The sequence below is a fragment of the Sapajus apella genome, unplaced genomic scaffold (genome assembly GCF_009761245.1).
Source record: "Sapajus apella isolate SASKATOON/1434 unplaced genomic scaffold, GSC_monkey_1.0 scaffold46, whole genome shotgun sequence".
NCBI classification, from domain to species: Eukaryota; Metazoa; Chordata; class Mammalia; order Primates; family Cebidae; genus Sapajus; species Sapajus apella.
In genome coordinates this window covers 6,780,280-6,804,629 of record NW_022436986.1, presented here as the reverse complement: position 1 = coordinate 6,804,629, position 24,350 = coordinate 6,780,280, and the positions used below count along the sequence as shown (strand labels likewise).

The window sequence follows — 24,350 nt, the reverse complement described above, 5'->3', positions numbered from 1 at the left end:
TAGAAAAAATAAAAACTTCATAGAGTCCTCTGAAACCTTGCTATTCAGAAGTGTGGTGACCAGATAAGACAAGCAGAACTGGCATAAACTGGGAACTTGCAAGAAGCGTAGAATCTCAGACCCCCTCCATACCCTGCATATTAACGAGGTTCTTAGATGCGTCAATAGGTGAAGCAAAGGCAGTCTTTGCTCAGTTCACATATATGTTTAGGGTCTGCTGTTCCCTGTCCCAATCCTGAAAAGGTAAGAGGGCATGAAGCATTGGGTTCTGTCTTCCACAAACCACTGAATATTGGGACTTTATCCCGATGCTTCTTTCTCTAAAGGGTCCATTTGGTAAAAACTAAATTAAGAACATAAATCCTTATAAGAGGATCCTTTCTTTCAAAGACTAGTATTCACAGGCTTCCTTCAAATAACCAGTTCCTCTAAGACATTGAAAATATAATTCAGTGTTTAAAATAAATTCATATCCATTTTAAGTTGTGTGCAGTGCTTAAATAGTAAGTATATGTGCACCTTACCGAATTTACGGTCCACAGCCCCCAAATTCCAAGATTATGCAGGAGGAAAGCTTAGCCATTGTAGTAAACGACTTCTCTCTAATTGACCCATGCTCTCCAGCTGATTATGATGCGGGGCAGTACCCATCCAAGACTATACAGACAACATAACCACGGAGCTGCAGCAGACCTGGAACATTATCTAGCCTAACTCCCTCATTCTGTGGACAGGAAACACCACACCAAGGTTTAAAAGGAGTTACCCACATTTATATAGCAACTTGAAGGCCAATCAAGCTTAGAATTCAGGCCCTGACTCCAAGACCTATACAGTACCCACTTACGTGGACTCTGCCACATATACTCCTCTTTCCCCACCACATGACCTTGAACTCTCATTGTCAGAAACTGCTGATCTGCCTTGGCACATAAGTGTCATTTTGCTGCTTCCAGGTCTTGCTGTCCCCAACTCTCACGGCTGTTTGTAACAGGAGGGTACAGGAGAAGCTATACTGCAGCTCAGTCAAAATATCCATTAATCAATCCATATTTCCAAATATGTTGGTAATGGATCCTTAAAAAGCCCAATGCTAACTATGTAATGCCAGCTACAAAGCATTACTACTGGCTAGCACCATGAGCATGGGAAGGGCCTTCCCTTCGGTGGCTAAAGACTAAAAGCAAGGGCAACCATCAACTTAGTAGTACAAAGCTGGGAGGAAACTACAGAGAAGACAAAACTGGAGCCCAGCTGGGAAGGCAGCATCTTTAAAAAACATACACAGTGTGACTATAAAATTGCAAGTCTATTTTTTTTTTAAATAAAACCAACATAACAGAATGTAGAAATCTAAACAAACATTTCTCCCTCAAAGTAGTTACATCCTTAGTTCCAACAAAACTACCATTGTTGGAGACTTACTTAGAACACCCCTCTTTAGGGAAAAGCCTTAAAAGGTGGTTTATGAGCCACATTAGAAAATACCCTCTAAACACTGGGCTGTTTAAAAACAGAAAATCCATACTCAGAGGATGCCACTGAGAAAATAAAAAAGGTGCTGCTGCAGCTCTCATGGAGGTTCCCGAAAGACCTCTAGCAAGTTCTGAGCAACAGCATCATCACTGGAGAAACATGTAGCCTTCCAGGGCAGCCACTTTCAATGGGAGGGCATTCATTTGGATAGAAAAGTTCTGTTGTCTGTTTAAAAAGAAAAAAAATATCAGCCACACTCCTTTATAGTCACACTTGCATTTGATTAAAAAAAAAAAAATACAACAACAACGCTCACACATGGTTCTTGTATGAATTCTAATTAAGAGACATTACATTCAGAATTATAGCACTCATAGTGATAATTTTCAGAAGACTATAACAGCTTCTTTGCCACTGAAGGGGTACAGAGGGTGCAGCTGTTTACCTGAATGAATTCTTAAATAAGTGACTACTACCACTCTAATTTTCCTAGTTGTAACTCTGTTACAGGTTACTGACCGCAAGTCCATGTTCCAGACATTCTTTGCCGACACAGATTAATTACAAGACAGCCACCCCCAAAGTCTTAGGGTGAATTGGGAAAGGGCCGGTTAAATGAGGAAACAGGCCATTCCTTGGTAAAAGTTTGCAGTTTTCTTTCCCAATACATCTTCTTTTTATTGAGAACTTCCATTTTTATCCTGTGTTCCTCCTCTGCCATCTCACACTCTCGCTCTATCTGCTGGATTTTGGCCACATGCACCTCATTCATTTGTATCAGCTGCAGTTGTAAGATGGACATTTGTTGATGGTGTTCTTCCTCATGCATCTTTTTTAAAGCACCTTCCTGAGAGGTTTTGCTCCTGTAGTTTTTATTGGCTGTTATTCTGACAGCTGAACACGAGGGTTCAGGTTGAGAGGTCCCCTCACATACTGGAAAATGTATGAACTCTTTCTCATCATCGCACAGTTCTCTATTTGAAACAGCAAATGATTCTGAAAAACAGTAGCAGAAAACATATATTCAAAGATTTTACAGGCAGAGAAAAAAAAATCAATCCTATTTCAAATGACAGGGTCCCTCATTACAGGATGTATCTAAAATCATATCTGCTTTGGCCTTCATATCTACAGGGACCCTAGCCACACGACTTTTTGAAAACCCACAAATCAAAAGCAATATTTTCTTAAGAAATAATGACAGGGATTTTGTTAGGTTATTTCTAGAACTTCCAAGTATGGGATCCGTGGTCAGAAACCATGCTTATCAAGAACAGAGACCTTGTTATGTTGATATTCCAAATTGAAATGTGCCCAACTCTAAGAGTGCAGGACCACAATGCAAAGCCAGTGTGGATCTCCAGATTAGGTTTTCTATCAGTCTCATCACGCTTTGCCAACTTCGCATTCAGCCACGAACACTTATGTGTAATCTTTGCAAGAGTGCTAGTGCTGCTTCCTGGTCACAGGTGTTAGCCCTTGCCCTGGAGCACCATCTTGTAAATGTTGTTCCTTGAAAGATGAGTCACATTCCCTGGCTTACCTCCCTCACATACCATTTCTCTTTACTCTCCAGCACTGCCACTGGGGAGTTTTCAATGTCCCTCTTATTTAATCTCTCCCTGGTACTTGACAATCCTTGAAATTTCTTTCCTCCATTAGCTTCTGAACAATCACTCTCCTAATTTCTCTAAAGCTGCCTTCCTCTCTGATTGCTCCTTGACAAGTCTTCTTGATGTACTGAGACTCTCGCTCTACTCACCTGTTACCTTTTCATATTCTCCTTGGAATTCCCATCTGTGGCTCTGTTCTTAATCCACCCTAAGTAAACTCATAACCTGTTCTGACCTTTCTTTCTTGTCTGACTCTTCCAAATGCCCTGTACAACTGTCAATCCTACCACAAGCTATTCACATCCTTTATAAGATGCTTTTTTCATAATTCTGTTTCACTGTTCCCTCTGCTTAAGGTTAGGCTACCTGTCCCTCCACTTACTGTAGTCTTGTTTTTTTAACTTTCCCTCAACTCCTACTCGTTCAAAACTAATGCCCCTTGCCCCGTGAAACCTCAGCTCTCTCCTTTACGTGTACTCTTGTGTTACAACACTTAACACACACAGTATTGTTTTGGCACCATGATATTCTTTTTTTTTAATCCTTGGGTACCAATGGCTTAGTTTGGTACACAATGGATGCCTAGTAAATGTTTACCGGCTGAACCCTTGAAAATAAAGGGAAGAGTGTATGGATGCAAAAGGATACCACGTGTGGTAATGCTATGTTTGCCCTGATTTTTTAATAGAGCAGTAACATTAGTGTCAATTAAGGGAGTTTCAATAAGGAAACCACTAACTCCACTAACCCATGGAGTCTTCTATCTGTGACTCTAAGGCTTTCTTGAGAAGCTTTACATTTCCAATAATGAGAATCATCTCCTTGGAGAAAAACAATGCCAATTTATTAACAGAGTTGATTACATGATTATGTCCACTCCAATATTCTGGAAGATGGGATGCTGTGAATTTTAATGGCTACTGGGAGAAACCTAATTGATAATACCCTGTTAATAAAAGGAAAATGGCTACTGTTTAATTATTCTACTCCACAAGGTAAAGTAACAACCATAACTAGTCCCTAATTATGACTAAAGAAAAGGTAAAAAGCTTACTTCTGGAAGAGAAGGTTAAAAAAAAAAGAAAGAGTACCTCTGTGCCATCCAGAAATAATGAAAATGTCTCCTGGAAATCTTTCCCGGAGACAATTCTGGCCTCAAGTACATGTTCTTCCTTCATGCTCCCACCACTTCCTGGGCCTATCTCTAGGAGAACACTTGTAAAAACTGGCAGTTTACCTCCTTTTCAAGTCTCTGAGTACTTTAAAGACAGAGACTGCTTCTGCTCATCCTCATGCAGAATCCAACACAGGGCCTGGCATAGTGCTGGGCATGTAAGAAATGTGTATGGGATGAATGACCTGCAGTGGGTCACATCCCTCCCAACACAGCCCAACCATGGGGAAGGAACAGTGATCTGTGTGGGTAACCAAGACAAGGGACAAAGGAATGGGAGAGGGTGAACACCAAGAATACGGCCCCCAGATGTGAGCTTCAACTGCAAAGAGCATTACCTCACCTGTTTCCTTTCTCATTTGGGATCTGAAAATGTCTTCTTTGAAGACTGGACACATTAGACATTTTGTGGTACCTCTAGTCTCTTTTCTCTTTGATTTCATTCCAGGGGAGAGTACTAGATACTCCTCTGAGTCCTTAAAGTTCATCCCCTCATAATGCTGCTGTCTTGCCCAATTTCTTTAGTTTCTTCTTCTTCTTTTTTTTTTTTTTTTTGACATGGAGTCTCACTCTTGTCACCTAGGCTGAAGTGCAGTGGCATGATCTCAGCTCACTGCAACCTCTGGCTCCCAGGCTCAAGTGATCCTCCCACTTCAGCCTCCAACTAGCTGGGACTACAGGCATGTACCACCATACCTGGTTAATTTTTTGTATTTTTGCTAGAGACAGGGTTTCACCATGTTGACCAGGCTGGTCTCAAACTCCTGAGCTCAAGCGATCTGTCCACCTTGGCCTCCCAGAATGCTGGGATTACAGGCATGAGCCACTGCACCAGCCTCTTCCAGTTTCTAAATTCTCACTTTCATCTCAACAATTCCAGGCGTCAGGGACCTGATGATGATGACAATGATGATGACAGCACCTACTGTTTTTTGGGCAGCTAACCAGGTCCTAGGCTAATGCTTTATAGCATTACCTCATTTAATCCTTACCCTATGAGGGAGGTATTATTAGAGAAAACCAAATACAATATCCAAGGTCACATGACTAGTTGAAAAAAACAGGATTCTAATCTAAGTCTGTATGACTTCAAAATCCAAACTCAACCACTACAATACTCAGCCCCCGCTCTTCCACTTGTTCAGCTGATCACTTATGTATCTTAAAATGCAGCCTCCAATTTGTATCCACCACAAAACCATCTCTTATTAAGAATATGGGTGTGTATCCTGCATTTTGATCTCTAAGTATCTAGAGCTGTGAACATAAAGACAGTATTTTGTGTCTAGGAGCAGAAAAATGACTCTTCTTTAAAAACTATTCCTTTTGGCTTAAATGTGTGCTAACATACAAATTTTAAAGGAAAAAAAGCCAGGCCTCTTAAGAAGACTCTGGAAGAAGATAGGGCTTTAAACTAGTGAAGCCCAATGGTATAGTTAAGTAACTTTCACACACGTTAGTTCCAATGAATAGAAACTACTGTTCAGATGGGAAGAATCTTGTCTTAATTGGAAAAAGACTAGCCTAGGAATGACACTGTGCTGCAAATATACACCATGTAGTCTCTCTCCGAGGTAAAGCAAAGCCACCTGAAGGAGAAAACAACTCAATCTTATGCAAAAAGGGCAGGAAAGCCCAGCAGCTTTCCTGGGACCAGGAAAGCCAAGGGGATGTTCTTTCACTTGGACAGTTGGAGAAAGTTTACTATTTGCAGGAAAAGCCTACTATAAAAGAATGGGAAGGAAACTGCAAACAGGCCAAACCCCAGATATAGGAAATAGGGCTGACTGGGAAAGTGGATAAATATGTGGACGCATACTATGGAGTATAACACATTAACTAAAAGAAAGAAACTAGACTTACACATTGCAATGGGAATTGATCTTTTTTTTTTTTAGATGAATTCTTGCTGTGTCACCCAGGCTGGAGTGCAGTGGTGTGATATTGGCTCACTGCAACCTCCACCTCCCAGGTTCAAGCAATTCTCCTGTATCAGCCTCCAAGTAGCTGGGATTACAGGTGTGTGCCACCCTGCCTGGCTAATTTTTATAGTTTTAGTAAAGACAGGAGTTTTGCCATGTTGGCCAGGCTGGTCTTGAACTCCTAACCTCAGGTGATCTGTCTGCCTTGGCCTCCCAAAGTGCTGGGATTACAGGCATAAACCACGGTGCCCAGCCTAGGAATTGATCTTCAGAACAGTATTCTAAGTGAAAAAAGCAGAGAAAATGGTATCTCTAGCACAAATTTAATCTACATAAAATTTAGAAGAGATGCACACAAAACATATGTAAAAGAATACACAAGCACATTAGAATGACTCAGGTGCAGGAGAAGAGAATGAAAGAATGGAATAAAAATATAACAAACACATAACTAATACAAAAGAAAGGTTTTTCACAGACCAGTGAGGCTGGTGTGCCAGGACTGGAAATGTAACTCAGTCCTCTGGTACCAGAGTTCTTACCCCAAAAGATTAGGATTAAACAGTAATAATAATGGAGTTTATTAAAAAATGTCTGGCCAGATACAATGGCTCATGCCTGTAATCCCAACACTTTGGGAGGCCAAGATGGGCAGATCACAAGGTCAGGAGTTCAAGACCAGCCTGGCCAACATGGTGAAACCCTATCTCTACTAAAAACACAAAAATTAGCCGTGCGGGGTGGCGCATGCCTGTAGCTCCAGCTACTCCAGAGGCTGAGGTAGGAGAATTGCTGGAACCCGGGTGGCAGAGGTTGCAGTGAGCTGAGATGACGCCACTGTACCCCAGCCTGGCAACAGAGCAAGACTGTCTCAAAAAAAAAAAAAAGATCTGAACAGTGTTTGAGGGGGGAAAAAAAAAAAGAAATGTTCACAGTTATCAAGTATCACTTTATAGCATAGAATGTGAAATTAAATATAAATTATCCTAAGACATTTGGGTGCTACTCCAAAGCTTAATTTTCTTAAATGTATTTGACCTTTGGTCATCCTAGCCTCCCAGCCACTCCTAGCAAATTTTGTTGGCTCCCTTAGTTGGTTCTGCACACAGTTTTCCTCAAATTAATGGAAGATAAGTGCAAAGTCAAATTATCATACATCAAAATCCACAGGGCGTAAACTGTTTTAATATATTTAAGAAAGAAATACTGGTTTTTTTTTTTTTTTTTGCAAATATTAATCTAGTCCTAAGTGTTATACTTAAATTTTAAGACTAGTATGTTCAAATACAGATGGACATTTTCAGAAAGTCACTACCAAAGCTAAGTATATCCAAGAGACAGTGATCAAGATGACACAGTTGAAACTATCTCATACCAAAAAGTAGTTGGAGAGAGGCCTCTAGTGGAATACTACTAAGGTCCATCCTGTTTAATAGTTTTATCATAAATTCCAACAAATTTCTGAATACCTAATTCTGTAACAGGCACCCAATAAGGTGTTGGAACAGTACTGTCCAACAGAAATACAATATAAGCTATTTATATAATTTTAAATATCCTCAGAGCCACATTAGAAAACTAAAACAAAAAAAAGGTGAAATTTATGTTGGTGATATATTTTTTAATCCAATATATCTAAAATATTATCATTTCAACATGTAACTATAAAAGTTATTTAATGAGTTTTTTTTTACATTTTTTGGTACTAAGTCTTCAAAATGTGATGTGCACAATTATAGCACATCCTAATGTGGTCTACCCACATTTCAAGTGCTTAATAGCCTCATGCGGCTTGTGGCAACTGTATTAAACAGCACAGTGTTAGAAATACAAAAGTCACACACACACATTCCTTATGTCAAATACACAAGATGTAATGAGGGCCATAACCCTATAGCAGATTTTCCACCTTTTTCCCACCAAGTCCCAGAAAGGATGATTGACAATTCCAGGCTTCTTTTTCTTTCATGAAAGAAAACTGAAATGCAAAATGAGTGAAATGAACTCAAAGTTGTTTTAATTGTAAAGGAAGAGTTCCAGTACCCTACCTACTAGTATTAACAGATTATCTTTGGACACATTTCCCAGGTGACAAAGCACCAAGGTTCTCTACCACCCTCCTAATGGGACCTAGACACAGGAGCAAGGAGCATTTGACTGTGCTTTAATAATCACCAGCAAAAACGTAAGTCCCCAGTGTCACCTACGTACAAACATCCAATTTAAAATAAATCCCTTCACACTTGAATCACTATTAAATGTCACTACAAGGAAAACATTGAGAATCTACCTTTATTCCCTTCTTGCTGAAAATTTATAAATTCTGAATAAATGAATTACATCATTTCTTCTAAAAAGAAAGAGAAAAAAATTTATGGGATGAACTTTCCTAGATCCTGCCCCAGAATTTGAAAATGGGGAAATAAGACTGTCTGGGTCCCAAAAGAATAACTATGAAATCAATACACAATAATTCGGATCACAGGTTTGCAAAATAAACAAATCAGCTCACACCAGCACGTTCCTCAGCAGTATCTCCCAGGGAAAATAAGCAACGTAAAGAGCAGCCCTGCTGATCCACTCCCTCCCTCCCTCCAGCACACTCCTCCACAGCCTCACAGAAGCTGAATGGCTCTGAAGCCAGCAAGATAGACAGTAACTCACTGACGCTATAAACATCTCCAAAACAAGGACACCATTAATTAGCAGCGGGGGCCCATGAACTACAGAAGCAGCAATGAGGAGGGATAAGAGAGAGAGCTGGCAGTGCCCCTACGAACTGTCTGCTAGGAGGTACCCTGGCTTGGGAACTCAGGGATGAAAACCCAGACATAAGATTTCTACACTGGAAATCAACGCATGAGGTTCATAACATAAACCACTATGGTTACCCAACTGGCTTCCTGGACTTAACCTTGCTCAAACGATCAGTAAGCAAACTTTTGATCATAATTTGCTTCTCCAGGATCGTCTGCCTAACGGACAGAAAAAAAGGTGCTAATCAAAAACATGTATTTGATGGAGTTGGTAATTATCTTTTCCACTCTACACAGATAGCATTCCTGGCTTTAGACTGCTTCTTGTTACTTTTAATTAACAGGAGCCAGTCCCTCAGAGCTCAATCTACTCTAGAGAGACTGACAAGTGAATTTCCCTTCCTGCAAGCTGAGAACCACATTCTCCTGGGGAAGTGCTTGCTGAGTCCTTGAAGTACCTTATGAACAATCCTCTGTCCCCCAGCAGGAACCATTCTCTGCTTCAATTTCTTTCCTCTGCAAATTGCAATGAGCACCTCACTAATAACAACTCCACTAATGCAGTCCCTTATTTTTCTTTATGTTTAAGTAAAAATAAAGTCTCTAAGAATGAATTTTTACATAAACTGGCTACTTCCTGTCTGAAAAGCAGCAGGAATTGCAGGAAATTTATCAATGTGCATTTCCACCCTACCCTTGCCTAGAGACATTTCAATAGCCCCTAATTCCAACCTTTTGAAGCTACGACACATTATCATTGTATCCTTCATTATGAGTGTTTTTTCCCTTAAGAATTATGTATGACATCTTTTCCTCTTTTTAATGAAAGTATATTAATTTTTTTCAGTTTCTCAAGATCCCTAGGGTACCACAAACCAAAACTGTGGATCACAATATTATAATGGCTAAAAATGCTGGGTTTTAATCTGGGTGAATGCTAAAACAGGTGTTTATCATATTAGTCTCTGTACTTTTTTTTATGTTTGAAATAGTTCACTCTTTTAATATGGCCTTTTGAGTGGCCTACTGTGGTGCTGTGCACATAAGGATCTCCAAAAATATTTTTTGAAAAAAAGTGAAATTGAGTAGATGAATATAAATCTTCATAAAAATCTCAACATATTTGAGATAGGTTGAGATAGGCAACTGCAGTGCCTCACTAATAACAACTCCATTAATGCATTATTAGTTAACTGATAACTTATTTTTCTTTATGTTTAAGTAATAAGTCTCTAAAAGAGCTAGTGCAATGATGTAAACAAGTATTTTTTTTTCTATATACTGTATGACTTTTTTTTTGAGACAGGGTCTCACTCTGTCACCCAGGCTGAAGTGCAGTGACGTAAAAACAGCTCACTGTAGCCTCCACCTCCTGGACTCAAGTGATCCTCCAGCCTCAGCCTCCCAAGTAGCTGGAACTACAGGTGCACACTACCATGCCCAGCTAATTTTTTCTATTTTTTGTAAAAACAGGGGTCTCACTTAGTTGCCCAGGGCGGTCTCAAATTCCTGGGCTCAAGCCATCTTCCTGCCTCAGCCTCCCAAAGTGCTGGGATTACAGGCGTGAACCACCGCCTTTACCTCTATATGACTCTGAATGTCCTATATAATCCTGAGATTTTGAATTAGGAAAATCGAGTTTGATACAAAAGTTTCATTTTTAGAAGTTCCCTCAAAAGGAGGATTTTAAAATTAAAATGTCAAACAGGTACACCAGTGAGAGCATGCACACTGGCATCAGGAACGGATACCTTGGGCCACCGCGTCGGGGTGGTATTCGGGCTCCTCCTCCGGGGGGCTCTGCAGGAAGTAGAGCTGCTCCGGAAGCATGTTGGTGATCTTCTCCTTCCCTAGCACGTGAGTACTCAGCAGCGGGCTGACGCTCCGTTTCACCTTCTCTCTCCTTTCATGGGCCATAATTTTTTTGGTCCGAGCCTTGATGTTCTCCCAGCACTTCTTCAGCTGTTTGAAATCCCGCAGGGACACGCTCGGCTGAGAGTTGTATTCGTGGGCCAGCGCCTGCCAGGTACGCTGCTTAAGGGCAATAGTTCGCGCATCACTTTTCTTACATTCCAGCACATATTTGTACTTTTCTACTAAAGCCAGCAGGATGCTCTTTTCCAATTCTGAGAAGTATTTGGCAGGCTTTATAATTTCGTTGTTTTGCATTTTCCACTATATTTCTCCTGGCCGCTAACTATCCTGTAAAAGGAAGTTTGAAGCTATGATTACCAACTCCAGCAAAAACAATACCAACAAATCACTGAAGCCTAATTCCTGACTGGATTCCCTTGTCTGAAATACAGTACTTTCTTTGCCATTAATGTTGAATTATGATATTCAGGACTCAGAAAAATATTTAGAAATATACTAGGAATGGGGTTTTACCTCAAAGTGGATTGTTGGATTGTTGTGGCCATACTGGGACTATCTGGTATATAACAGCAGCAAAAAAAAAAAAAAAGAAAAGAAAAGAAAAAGAAAGGAAAGAAAAGTTGAACATCTATATAGAACTCTGATTTCTTAATTTATTTTTCTTTAATATTAGGGAACTGATTATTCCCCCCAAGTCATGTTAGCCAGTTTTAGAACTAAACAGCTTTCTATCTGTTTTGTCACAGCTGAGGACAAGAGAAGCCACCGTGTAATCAAATATAAAAGATGACGTACAGCTGGGCACAGTGGCTCACACCTGTAATCCCAGCACTTTGGGAGGCTGAGGCAGGTAGATTGCTTGAGCCCAGGAGTTCAAGACTAGCATGGGCAACATGGCAAAACCCTGTCTCTACCAAAAAAAAAAAAAAAAAAAAAATAGCCAGGTGTGGTAGCACGCATCTGTAATCCCAGCCACCTGGGAGGCTGAAGTAGGACTACTCGAGCCCAGGAGATCGAGGCTACAGTGAGCCATGTTCGTACCACTGCACTCCAGCCTGAATGATAAAAGGAGACACTGTCTTAAAAAAAAAAAAAAAAAAAAAAACTGATGTTTTCGTCACTCTGTGTCATGTACCTGGAGCAACCCCAACCTCAGTTTCTTCATCTGTAAAATGAGAGGTTGGAGTCTGTGATCCCTCAGGTCTGAGGGTTGCTTTTAAAAATCCTAAGTAAACAATGTATATAATGTTAGATGTAAAGGGCCTAGGCACTCAGACACTGAGTCCAATGTTCCTCTTTACATCCCCTAAGTCTATTCCCCGCTGAAAGAAGTAAAGGTCAGAAAGGTGAAGTGGATTGCACAAGATCACAAAGATGGCAACATGGAAAGTCCAGAACTTGGACTGCCCTAGGAGTCTGGTATTCTTAGAATCATTCCACACCTGTCTCTCAGCCTCTCGCCTTGGGTGACTCCAAATGTTTCCACTATGATTCCCGTAAGTCACCTTGTCATCCTCCACAGTGCTGAGTCAGCATCTTTCACACAACAGGTGCTTAATGAATGTCTTATTACAGTGAAGTGTATGAAATCCATGTGTGCTTTAGGACCCCATGCTTTGCCCACATCTTTTAATCACAGAAAGTTTCCTATAAAATTAACCTCTCAAATATGTTACATCAAAAACGTAGCGAAGCTATGTTGACTGCAGCAATAAAGTAAGCATTATTTCACTTATTGGAAAGGGCCAATGTATTCCCAGTCCTTCTTACATTCTCCAAGCCTCTGATTTCTCAGAGTAACAGGCAAGCATCAAGATACTAATGAAGTAGTCCATTTAAAACTGACCAATCATGTCAAAAAATTAGGAACCAACTTGAAAAGATTCCCATGAGCCAAAAATAGTGTCATTTGAAATCAAAGGTCATGGGTACACAAGGATTAAGTTATTTTCTCAATCTTTGTTATGTTTCAAAATTCCATAATAAAAAATTAGTGGGGGGGGGGAGGCTGTGACTTTTAAATTTATGGTACACTAATTTTAAATCACACTATTTCCAGCTAGCTACTCACACAGTATGCCTGGGAAGGGGTTTCTGTAGTTGTGAATGGCTGTAATCTGTTTGACTGGGCCGGAGAGGACTGGGACAGATCAGAGAGCCTTTAAATTGACGCCAAGGAGTGTGGGCTTTACATGAGGGTGACAGAACCTGCTCAGGGTTTCTCACTCTGCACCGCCTGATCCTAAAAGTTGTTATTACTAGAATGAAGTACTAGGGTAATCTGTGTCTCCAAATACCAGGTACCCTGCTCTACATTCATACTGGACACATCAGGTATCAGAGACTGAGACGTTTAGACACATGTCAAAGGTAGTTTGGCCCTCAGGTCCTGAGCAAAGCTAAAAGAGTGGACATTTATCTTTGGGGATGTGTCCCTATAACGCTAAATTCCCACGCTTGTGCTCTGATTATATTGCTCTAATATCTATACAATAATACCCAATCCAGGATCCTTCTTCCTCAAAGGTCCCAAATTAATTTTTTACCCTCACCCATTCTTCCATTCCCTATAAATCAATGTTCCCCAAACTGAAATTTATTAACACACACCCTGTACAATATATCTCTTCTACATTATCTCTGTGTGCCAAGATGTCTATGTCCAGCTTTACTTTCTGTAGTTTTTGTTAAGAAATTAACAGATACACTGACTGTTCTTAAATTACACAGCTTGCACAGCAGATTCTGATCCACTTCCCCAACCTCAACCAACGCCTCTGCTCCAGATGTCAATATGACAACTTTCCCCACTCCTACGAATTGCTGCTATAAGGATTAAGAGCTCTGATTCATAAATTAAAAAAGTATTACTCCCTATTTTGTTATATGTAATGCTATTTTACATATACATTATATTTGTATACACACGCACACACACACACACACACACACTTTCTAAATAAATATCTTTCTACTATCTTATTTCTTCAAGAGAAATTCCTAGAACTGTTGGACCAAAAGATAAAAACACTTAAGACTTATGTTACATCCCCAACTTGCCCTTGTAAAATAGTGCACCAATTACATTTCTAGTAACAGCACATAAGCATATCCATTTCCCTATTTCGTTTTTTTATTCTATGCCAACTGTGGAAGTAAAAAATGTCACTTCATCGATTAATGGTATATGAATTTCAGCTCTGAGGTAAGGAAACCACAATCTGAACAAAGGTCCTGTGATCCTTGGTGGGACTGAAATTACATGGAAGGAATTCCAAGAAATGTAATTCTTCCTCACGATGTGTGCAGTACAACTAGCTGCCACCAGGTGGTAGTGGACTTGTGGGGAGTCTAAATTTCACAAAGGCTCTTCCCCGACATGTGGCCAGCTGAGTCTCAAAGTAATAATAATGATAGCAATAATATAACAGCAGATAACTTTTATTGAGCCCTTATTGTAGGTCAAACGTAACAAATATTTAAAATGCACAATATCATTTAACCCTCCCAAAAACAGCCTCTGAGAGCATTTGTTATACTTTAATGTTTTCCGTTAAAAAATACATATATATACATGTATACATATGCATATATATATTTACATAAAGTACGAGAATTATACAACTGCTCTCAAAAGCAAATATTTGGAATTACCAACACCTGGGTACCATTAATAGCCTATTAAGTAAACTGTTATTTAATCACTAGCTAAGTAAATCCAAAGTTACCAATTTACTTTGCTTAATTTCGTAGAACAGCAGAGTTCCTTGGGCCTTGTGGTTGCATTCTGCCTGGCTATAAAGGGATTCTGATACAAGGCAATGTACCCCAAAGGTTCCTTATGGATTCTCAACAGCCTTGTGAAATAGGCTGCTTGTCTCCTTTAACCAATTACTATTCCCATTTCCCAGATAAGAAAACTGTGGCTCTGTAACTTACTCTGGTCACACAAATATTAAGTGGTCTGACTTACTCCAATTAATACTCCAATGCCCATGCTCCTCTCTGCTCTGCTTAGCTCTCTTCTTTCAGACCTAGTGATAGCCTCTATTCCCCAGCTCAAAGTATGGCCATTAACACTCTAATCTAATCAGCTGGGAAAGGGCCCAGGGTAGGGCAATTTAGGTGGAGTGTATCTCCATCTGTTGGCTCTTTCCCCACTCATTTCCCTCCCTCCATCACCTTTTCTCACTTTCAAACTTAGGGCCCACAGTCCTCCCACATGTACCTTCCTCACTCTAACCAGAGCTCTGAAATAATTTCTGCCGTTGATCCAATAAGACTGTATGTTTGGGCCGGGCGTGGTGGCTCATGCCTGTAATCCCAGCATTTTGGAAGGCCAAGGCAGGTGGATCATCTGAGGTCAGGAGTTCAAGACCAGCCTGGCCAAAATGATGAAACCCCATCTCTACTAAAAATACAAAAATTAGCCGGGTATGGTACCACACGCCTGTAATCACAGCTACTCAGAAGGCTAAGACAGGAGAATCACTTGAACCTGGGAGGCAGAGGTTGCAGTGAGCCAAGATCAAGCCATTGCATTCTAGCCTGGGTAACAGAGTGAGACTCTGTCTCAAAAATAATCATAATGACTGTATGGTTGAAGAGTAACTATAGAGATCTTACAGAGCTTTAACATGCATGGTCCGTGCCTCAGGGGAATGCTGGCATTCCATCTGAGCATGTAAACAAATACTTCCCAAAGTAAGAGATCTCTCCAGCAAAGCTTATTAATGCTTATTAATAAAAAACTTTGAGGCTAGAAAGCATACTCTAGCTTAAAACTATTCAGCAATGTCCATAATTGGTTACAGATGACAACATAACAAGCGTTCCCTGTGCATCAGCTTTTATTAGGGAAGGAATGGCCTTCCTTGTCCCCCAATTCTGCTCAGGAGCCATCATCTCTTTTGTCTGCCGTTCTGCTAGACAGTGTGTGACCCATTCTTATGCAGAACTGTAGGGCAACATGGAGCCCAGTGACCCTCACAAAGTGGGTTCTCAGTAAACATTTTATAAATGTAGATATTTTCATATAGGCATAAAACAGCCTACCGTGCACACAGTATCATACATGACAAAACAGTACACTAGATGCTGCATTAGCTGGGTGCGGTGGGGTGCCTGTAGTCCCAGCTCCTTGGGATACTGAGGGAGGATGATGACTTGGGCCCAGGAATTAGAAGCTATAGTGAGCTATGATTGTGCTTGTGAATAGCCACTCCACCTCAGCCTGGGCAACATAGTGAGACCCCCATCTCTTAAAAAAACACAAGGTGCATTAAAGTAGAAATGGTCAAATAAAATAGCAAAATCCAAATGCAATGGAGGTTCCCCTTGGGCTAGGCAAAGACCCATAGATAGGCCTAAATAAAAAGGCACAATTCCAATACCCAAAGAAGAACAAAAAGGAAAAAATTAACACAATTTCCAAAACACTGACATTAAACCACCAGAAACTGTAATGCATACATTTACTATCCAACTTAAAACAAAAATCCATCCGTTTATAGACTAAATATCTGTGTCCTCCAAGATTCACGTTGAAGCCCTAACCCCCTAGTGATTGTATTTGGGGACTGGACATCTTAGGAAGCAATTAAGGTTAAATAAGGTCATAAGTATGGGGCCCTGGTCCAATGAGATTAGTGCCTTTATAAGTAGAGACACCAGGAAGCTGGCATGCCCCCCTACCCTCAATGGCTCACAAAGAGGATGAGGTCATGTAAGAACACAGCAAGATGGCCACCACCTACAAGCCAAGAGAAGCAACCTCAGGATGAAACCTACCTGCCACACCTTGATCTTGGCCTTCTCAGCCTCTAGAACTATGAAAATCCAATTTCTGTTTCAACCACACAATCTGTGGTATTTTATTATGGCAGCCTGAGGAGACTAATATACCATCTAGTGATTTTTAAGTCCACCAAGGGTGAAACTAAATCTTAAAGTCTGAGCAAAGACTAGAGAAACTTATTAAGATTTCATGTTTTTTGCCCTTTGTGGAAACAGGAGTTCTTTGAAATTAATACTCAGAATGGGTACCATGACTGAAGAGCGTGGCACTGGAAACTCAGACTTCAGGACATTAATGGACTGCTGATCTTAAAGCAAAGTGAAATGAACCAAGACACTGGATGCAGAAAACCTGGGCTCAAATCCTGACTTTAGCCCTCACCCAACCGTGTGACTTTGGACAAGTCAACTGACCTCTAATAACTTCATCTGTGAAAAGGAGTTACTCACCCGCCACCCCGATCCTGTCTCATTCCCTCTGCACAACAGTCCTGCAACATGAAGAAAGCAGCACAGACTAGAGCTTCAATCAATTTTAGTTCTTTCCACTCTTCCCACCCATATTAAACTGCTTCCAAAAGTAGAATAGTGCTCTGTGTGTTTGTGTGTATGTGTGTGTATATATATATGGTATGTGTGTGTGTGTGTATACACACAGTTATCGGCTCTTTATTTCATACACATACAATTCAACAAATATGTGATGAACTCCTGCCAAAGGCTCAGCACCATTCTAGAGTATGTGGGAGATACAGGGACAGGCTGAACCCTCCAGCCTAGAAAGAGCGCTGACATGCACAAACTGAGAGGCACGCTGAAACAGACACCAGAAGAGAGGACAAAGCACCTTGAGCATGCAGAGGAGGGAAGAGGTTCACTTGCATTCTTCATGAACAAGAGGACATTTGAGCTAGATCTTTAAGAATGTATAGGATATGAATGAAGAGAGTTGAAGGAGATCATCAGATACATAATTGATAAGAAAAGGCCCAGACTCTGAGTGGGGACGTTATTGGAAAGGAAGAAGTACACACCAAAGTTCCTTCCTCTTCCCCTTCCCCTCCCCCTCCCCCGCTTGCTTGCTTTCTTTTCTGAGACACAGAGTCTAGCTCTGCTTCCCAGGCTGGAGCAGAGTGGCGTGATCTCGGCTCACTGCAACATCCACCTCCCGGGTTCAAGCAACTCTCCTGCTTCAGCTTCCCAAGTAGCTGGGATTACAGGTGCCCATCACCACACCCAGCTAATTTTTGTATTTTTAGAGAGATGCGGTTTCACTATATGTTGGCCAGACTGGTCTTGAACTCCTGACCTCAGGTGATCCAGCTGCCTCCCAAAGTGCTAGGATTATGGGCCATCATGCCCAGCCAAAGACTGTTTCAAAGGAATAAATGAGCAGGATGTATATGTGTCCACAGAAGGGTAGGGGGATCAACAGAAAGCAGAGGCAGGGAGGATATACAAGGATTAACCGAACACCTACTCTGCAGGCATCAAGGAGAATGGTATTGATTCCTTAAAGTCAAGAAGATCACAGACCAATGAGGACATCACAGTCCCATGAAGACATAATGTACCACATGCCTTGTGGGACAGGCTGGTGTGAGGCAGTGTGATAAGCACAGTGACAGAGATGAGCCCAGGGACACACTCCAAAATTGGGGGATCTAGAACAGGAACTTTAATTCCTACTTGAACAGACTGAAATTAGATTAGCTTGAGAACAAAGCAGGGCCACAATGTGGGAGGGAAGGACTTAAAGAACACTTTCAGAAGTGGTGGGTGAACTGAAGGACATGTGGCAGCCCTCCCCACAAGCAAGGCCTGGCAAGTGATGGGCAATCCGTTTGCTCTAAAGAGAGAAAAGCTATTTCCTACCCTGGTCTGTTGCCTGTCTCCTGACTCAACACCTCAAAAATAGTGTTTCTTTTAAACTACAAAGGACTTGGGCAGGGTGTGACAGCCCACATCTATAATCCCAGAACTTTAAGAGGCTAAAGCAGGAGGACTGCTTGAGCTCAGGAGTTCAAGACCAGCCTAGGCAACAAGGCTCCATTGCTATAAAAATTAAAATTAAAGAATTAGTCGGGCAAGGTGGCATGTGCCTATAGCCCCAGCTACTAGGGAGGCTAAGATCGGAGGATCCCTTGAGCCCAGGAGGTTGCAGTGAGATATGATCATGCCACTGCACGCCAGCCAGAGTGACAGAGCAAGACCCTGGCTCCAAAAATAAAAGGTAGTATAGAGGTTAAAGACATGGGCTTGGACCCATGACCTCAGATCCCAACCCCACCACTATTCCTGAGAGTGGAGCTTTAGAAAAAGAAAAAATAAAAATAAATTTTAAATAAGGACCTCAGTGTAATCCTCTCACTTTATAGTTGAGGAAACAGCCTTAGAACAAAACAGGGTTTCCCTGCAACAGAGGTTACAGGGCTGCCCTAGTAACAGAGGAGGGTCTGAAATCAAGCCTTCATCATTTGCTTTCCAACCCCTTTCCCAGCTCTCCCACTTGAGAACCCCCTCACCATCAAGATGCCCTTTTTGCTAGGTACCTTCAAGCCTCCCCCACTGTACCATTTGAAAACTCCAGGGCACTGCTCTTAACTCTGTCATTCATTTTGTGACATTTGTCTTGGCATGACTTCTTTACTTGCTGTCAATTCTTCATCTCTAAATTATAAAGCTCAAGGGGGTATTCTCTAAAGTCCTATCCAGTACTGTTCATCGGCACTAGCACTGCCATTAAAATGGTTTTTCTGCAACCTAATTTCCACAGTTCACTGCCAAAGACACATAGTTGGTATTTTCTGATTATTTATGAGGCTGGTAGAGCTACTAGCCAATGACAGAGAGCATTACAACAGAATGAAGTGATCTCAGCACTTTAGATGACCTTGTTATTTTGCTTAAGGCCCATACACAGGTTTAACTGTGCAAGTTAAGCAGTTCCAGGTGAAATGGCAAAAGCAGGTGATCTGATCTGTTGGCCACAGCTCCTTGAGAGTGCCTGGTGTACATCAAGCACTTAATAAATATTTGTGGAATTTGATGCCGTAACCAACCTGCTTACCATTTGCATTTTTTTCACTAATGATTGCTAGATGTTTTATTATTTTAAATTTCTCCTCTTACAAAGGATTTATCATAAAATAATCGTTTCCTTCTTGCAAATATTATTACAGTTCAAAGGAGGTAGAAATGGCAATGTTTTAAGAACCTCACTACCACTATGATGCCTTCAGGATTTCATTTTATCCAGAGGTAAGAGTAATCACACAATACTCTTACATGCAGGCACATGTACATACCTGTCTGCCCAGGATGGCCACTGACCGAAGCCCTCTCTCCTCTCCACCTTCTTTCTTTCCTTTCCGGGAGTTTTCCAGTCAAATCTAGCACTGACCTTGCTTCCTCTAATGCATTCCCTCTCTACCAGTTTTCCACCCACTCCAAGCGGCCATGTAACTTGTGTTTATTTTCATCATCTGTGCCTGAGTGTGACTGTGTGCATGCAGAACTAGCCTTCTGGTGGAAGCCCGGGCTCCCCCACTTTCCCACCCTCACAGTCCCCTCTAAACCAGAATAGAGTTCTTAAAAGTCCTGACCCCTTCCTTCCCCTCCCCCACACTCCATCTTAAACCATCCCCACCCACGGCTTCCCTGAAATGCCTTTGGAATCATTATTAAAGCATCTTCCACAGAAAGCACTGCTGAAAAACAGAAGGTCCCCTTCTGTAGGTGTTCCCACTCCAACCTGCTTCTTGTCTACTAAGTGCACTCTTCACTCCCACCACTTCAGCTACAACCACCAGCTTTCAAGTCTTCTCTAGGCCAAGGGTACCAAGTATTTACCTCTCGAGGCACTCAGAATTACTCTGCACTGAGATCTATCCATCTTGTGAAGCCTCTCCCTATCTGACGGTGAGCTCTGAGGCACGGAACTACATTTTATTTGTATGTTTAGCACATAGTAAATTCGCAGTGTTTGTTTAAAAAAAAAAGTTGGGGGGGGGAAACCCAGGCACAGTGGTTCACATCTGTAATCTCAGCACTTTCAAAGGCCAAGGCGGGAGTACTGCTTGATGCCAGAAGTTTGAGACTAGCCTGGGCAACACAGTGAGACTCCATCTCTAAAATCAAAAATTTAAAAAATTAGCCGGGCATGATCATCTATAATCCCAGCTACTTGGGAAGCTTAAGATGGGAAGATCACTTGAGCCCTGGAGTTGGAGGCTGCAGTGAGCAATGATTGTACTATCATACCCCAACCTAGGTGAGAGAGCAAAACCCTGTCTCTTTCCAAAAAAAAAAAAAAAACAGCCTTGATGGCTGTAATCCCAGCACTTTGGGAGGCTGAGAGGTGGGCAGATCACCTAGGTCGGGAGTTCGAAACCAGCCTGACCAACATGGAGAAACCCTGTCTCTACTAAAAATACAAATTAGCCGAATGTGGTGGTGCATGCCTGTAATCCCATCTACTTGGGAGACTGAGGTAGGAGAATAGCTTGAACCCAGGAGACAGAGGTTGTGGTCAGCTGAGATCGTGCCATTGCACTCTAGCCTGGGCAACAAGAGTGAAACACGGTCTCAAAAAAAAAAAAAGAATAAAGTGGCAGTGTTGGGAAGAACCTCTCTTCCAAGCCCCAGCCTCTCTCCTTAGCATCAAACACATTTCCAATTATCTATCAACCATCTCTGCGCCCCATCATAGGCACCTCAGAAAACTCCAATTCTCCATACCCCAAAACAAAGTAATTATTCCCCTACACCAAGATCTCCTGATTTCTAATGTTGGCCACATCAACCTGGCTTCCCAAAGCAAAAGCATCAATGTAACCTTCAATCACATGCAACTAGTTAACAAGACCTATTGTTACCCCAACATCTGCTCCCTCCTCTCCCATTCTCACTGTCCATTTCTGAGGTCAGACCTAATCTCCAAAATGATCTCCCAAACTTCCAGCCCTTCTTCCACACAACTACAGGGGTCTTCTTAAAATGCAGTGATCAAGCCACAGGCCTCCTTGTAAACCTCAGATGTCTCTCCCACTGCCTAAGTGATGAAAGTCTAAACTCCTCACATGGTTATTCATGGCCTTTTTGGCTCTGGCCCTGATTACAGCACCGCCTCCAGCCGCTTATCCTCTCCATGTATTTTTCAACCTAGCCAGACCAAACTCACCTTTATGCCCTTGAATATGCTGTGTTCTCATACCTCTGTATACATGTGGCTTCCTTTAGCTGGAATCCTTTACCCTAAGGCCACCAAGGGCCCATTTTCAATTATTTTTTTTTTTTTTTTTTTTTTTTTTGGAGATAAAGTCTCACTCTCAAAGTACTGGGATTATAGGCGTGAGCCACTGTGCCCAGCCCATTTCCAATCTTCAAAACCCAACTCTCATATAATTTTTGTGAAACCTTCCTCAATTAATACTCAGTATGTTATGCTTATTTTCTTTAAAACAGCTTCTTTCTAACATGAATTTGAAGCAGCTTACAAATTACATACACACTGCAACTTTTTTTTTTTTTTTTTTTTTTTTTTTTTGAGAGAGAGAGAAGCTACTATCAGGGCAAAGGTAAGACAGAGGTAAAAGAGATCAAAGCTAGGTGGTAAAGGAGCATTCAAAACCTGTGTCATGGCTGGGCATGGTGTCTCACGCCTGTAATCCCAGCACTTTGGGAGTCTAAGGTGGGCGGATCACCTAGGTCAGGAGTTCGAGACCAGCCTGATCAACATGGAGAAACCCCATCTCTACTAACACTATAAAAATTAGCCAGGCATGGTAGTGGGTGCCTGTAATCCCAGCTACTCGGGAGGCTGAGACAGGAAAATTGCTTGAATCCAAGAGGTGGAGACTGCAGTGAGCCAGGATCACACCACTGCACTCCAGCCTGGGCAATAGAGTGAGACTCTGTCTCAAAAAATAAGAACAAAAAAAACCCTGTGTCATAAGGTCTCATACTCATCTTGTTAGATATAGACTGGCCCTGAGCTCTCATTGGCTCAGAATGAGTTACTCTTCTATAAGCTTGCTGCCAGTTGTACATGACTGTACTGTAGCACTTCCCATATTTTTTGCAATTTGCTCTTTGCGTCCATCTCCCACACTGGACTGGGAAATCCCTAGGGAAATACATAATTTCTGACTCATTGCTGTATCCCCAGGATGTAACACATGATTCAGCACACGACTGGAGCTCAGCAGACATTTGGTAAATGAATGTTATCATGGACAGGGAAAACGGTACTAGTGCTTGTTGAACTGTATGCCAGATACGTGAAAAACATTACTTTACCCTCACAAAAAATGTACAAAGCTAAGAAATGGCTGAGCTCGGATCCAAACCCCAAACTGTCTATCTCTCCAAAGCAATTGCTTTTCCAACTATGCATGGTGTTCCCTACCTTCACCATTGCTATGTACCCACATGCTCTCTGCTTCGATGCCTGGTTAAAAACACAACAAAACACCCTTCTCCCAGACATCTTTCCTACTCACTCAGTACAGGAGTGTCTGAGTCCAGCCCCTGATCTTCCACAGTATGTGAAGTAACAAATCACCACAAACCGGGAGAGGAAAGGGCGCCCCTTTGGTAGCTGAGAACTGAACAGCCTGTTGGGTATTCCGCAGATGATGGGGTGAAGTCCTCAGCTCCTCCTTCTCCTGCCTTTCCCCACAGGTGCAGTACCTGGGCCCTTCCTGCCTCTCTCTTCCTTCTTCAGGATCCAAAGCCTTTTAGTTCTCCCCATTCCAAACTGAAACCCAAAATAATCTCCTCAGGCCCATTACTTCTCTGACCCAGTGAACGGTGTTGAAAATGCACTCCTCCATTATATCAGTGAGGCCTTTGTATTTTAAGCATCTCATCAACCGTTAGGGCTGGCGAGCATCCCGTGTCCTGAAACACAAGAATTTTGTGAGAAGGGATAATGGCATTGTAGGAGGTCCCCCAATCACCCCACCCTCCATCAGTCTGAATATTTTTGGCCTGGCCTGAGAGTAAAAAGAGACAGCCTATAACAACCCTCCCCATCTCCTGACCCAGCAGCCTTCCTCCCCCAGCCCGAGTCTCTAAGGGATGGATGACATCTGGCCCGCATTCCTGGTCCAGAATGCTGCAGGGGAGGGATGGTGAACCCTGGTGCCTTCCTCTACATCTACCAGGACTTCAGAATCCTTCTCCCCTAAGTGCACCCATGTCTCTCTCTGGCCCCAAACTCCCATGGCCGTCCTCAATCCTAACTCAGAAACTATGTTTTTGAATTAGCATTCAGCAATTTCCTTGGAATACAACCATCTTCTCTGACATGCTGAAAGGCACACTCTTTAGTCCTGATATTATCCTATCTTCAGTTTTAAATGTATGATAAATATATCCCTGCATCCCATAACCACTCTCCTGGGTACTGCAGGAACGTCTGTAATCTTAAATGGTATCACACCTAAGAACTACCCAATCTCCTGAATTGGTATAGAGAGACTAAATTCTTCACTATTTCGTACTCCCAAATTAAGATTATTGATGCAATTTACAGTAACTACCTCATACCGCCAGTGTAATGATTCAATGATAATTCACGCCAACTGTTTAGTACCTCGGGCTTGGTACACAAAAAGTGCTCAAAATTTAGCTGTTATCATTTACATACATTATCTTTCACAATAGTGCGTGAGGGTAGATATTATACCACGCCCCCCCCCCCCCCCCCCCCCCCCCCCCCCCCCCCCCCCCC

General features: G+C 41.9%; 1 protein-coding gene across 2 annotated transcripts in view; it reads right to left on the bottom strand.

Annotated features, from left to right (window-relative positions):
* Nucleotides 1-1,290: 1,290 nt before the first annotated feature.
* Nucleotides 1,291-24,350, bottom strand: part of MSANTD3 (Myb/SANT DNA binding domain containing 3) — a 23,914-nt gene continuing 854 nt past the window's right edge. For both annotated transcript variants that reach the window (XM_032240203.1, XM_032240204.1), the window contains exons 2-3: nt 10,693-11,143; nt 1,291-2,472 (exon numbers count right to left, since the gene is read on the bottom strand). In XM_032240203.1, the coding sequence (XP_032096094.1) occupies nt 2,063-2,472; nt 10,693-11,110 (828 nt within the window). In that variant the 5' untranslated portion in view covers nt 11,111-11,143 and the 3' untranslated portion in view covers nt 1,291-2,062. The remainder of the gene's footprint in view (nt 2,473-10,692; nt 11,144-24,350) is intronic.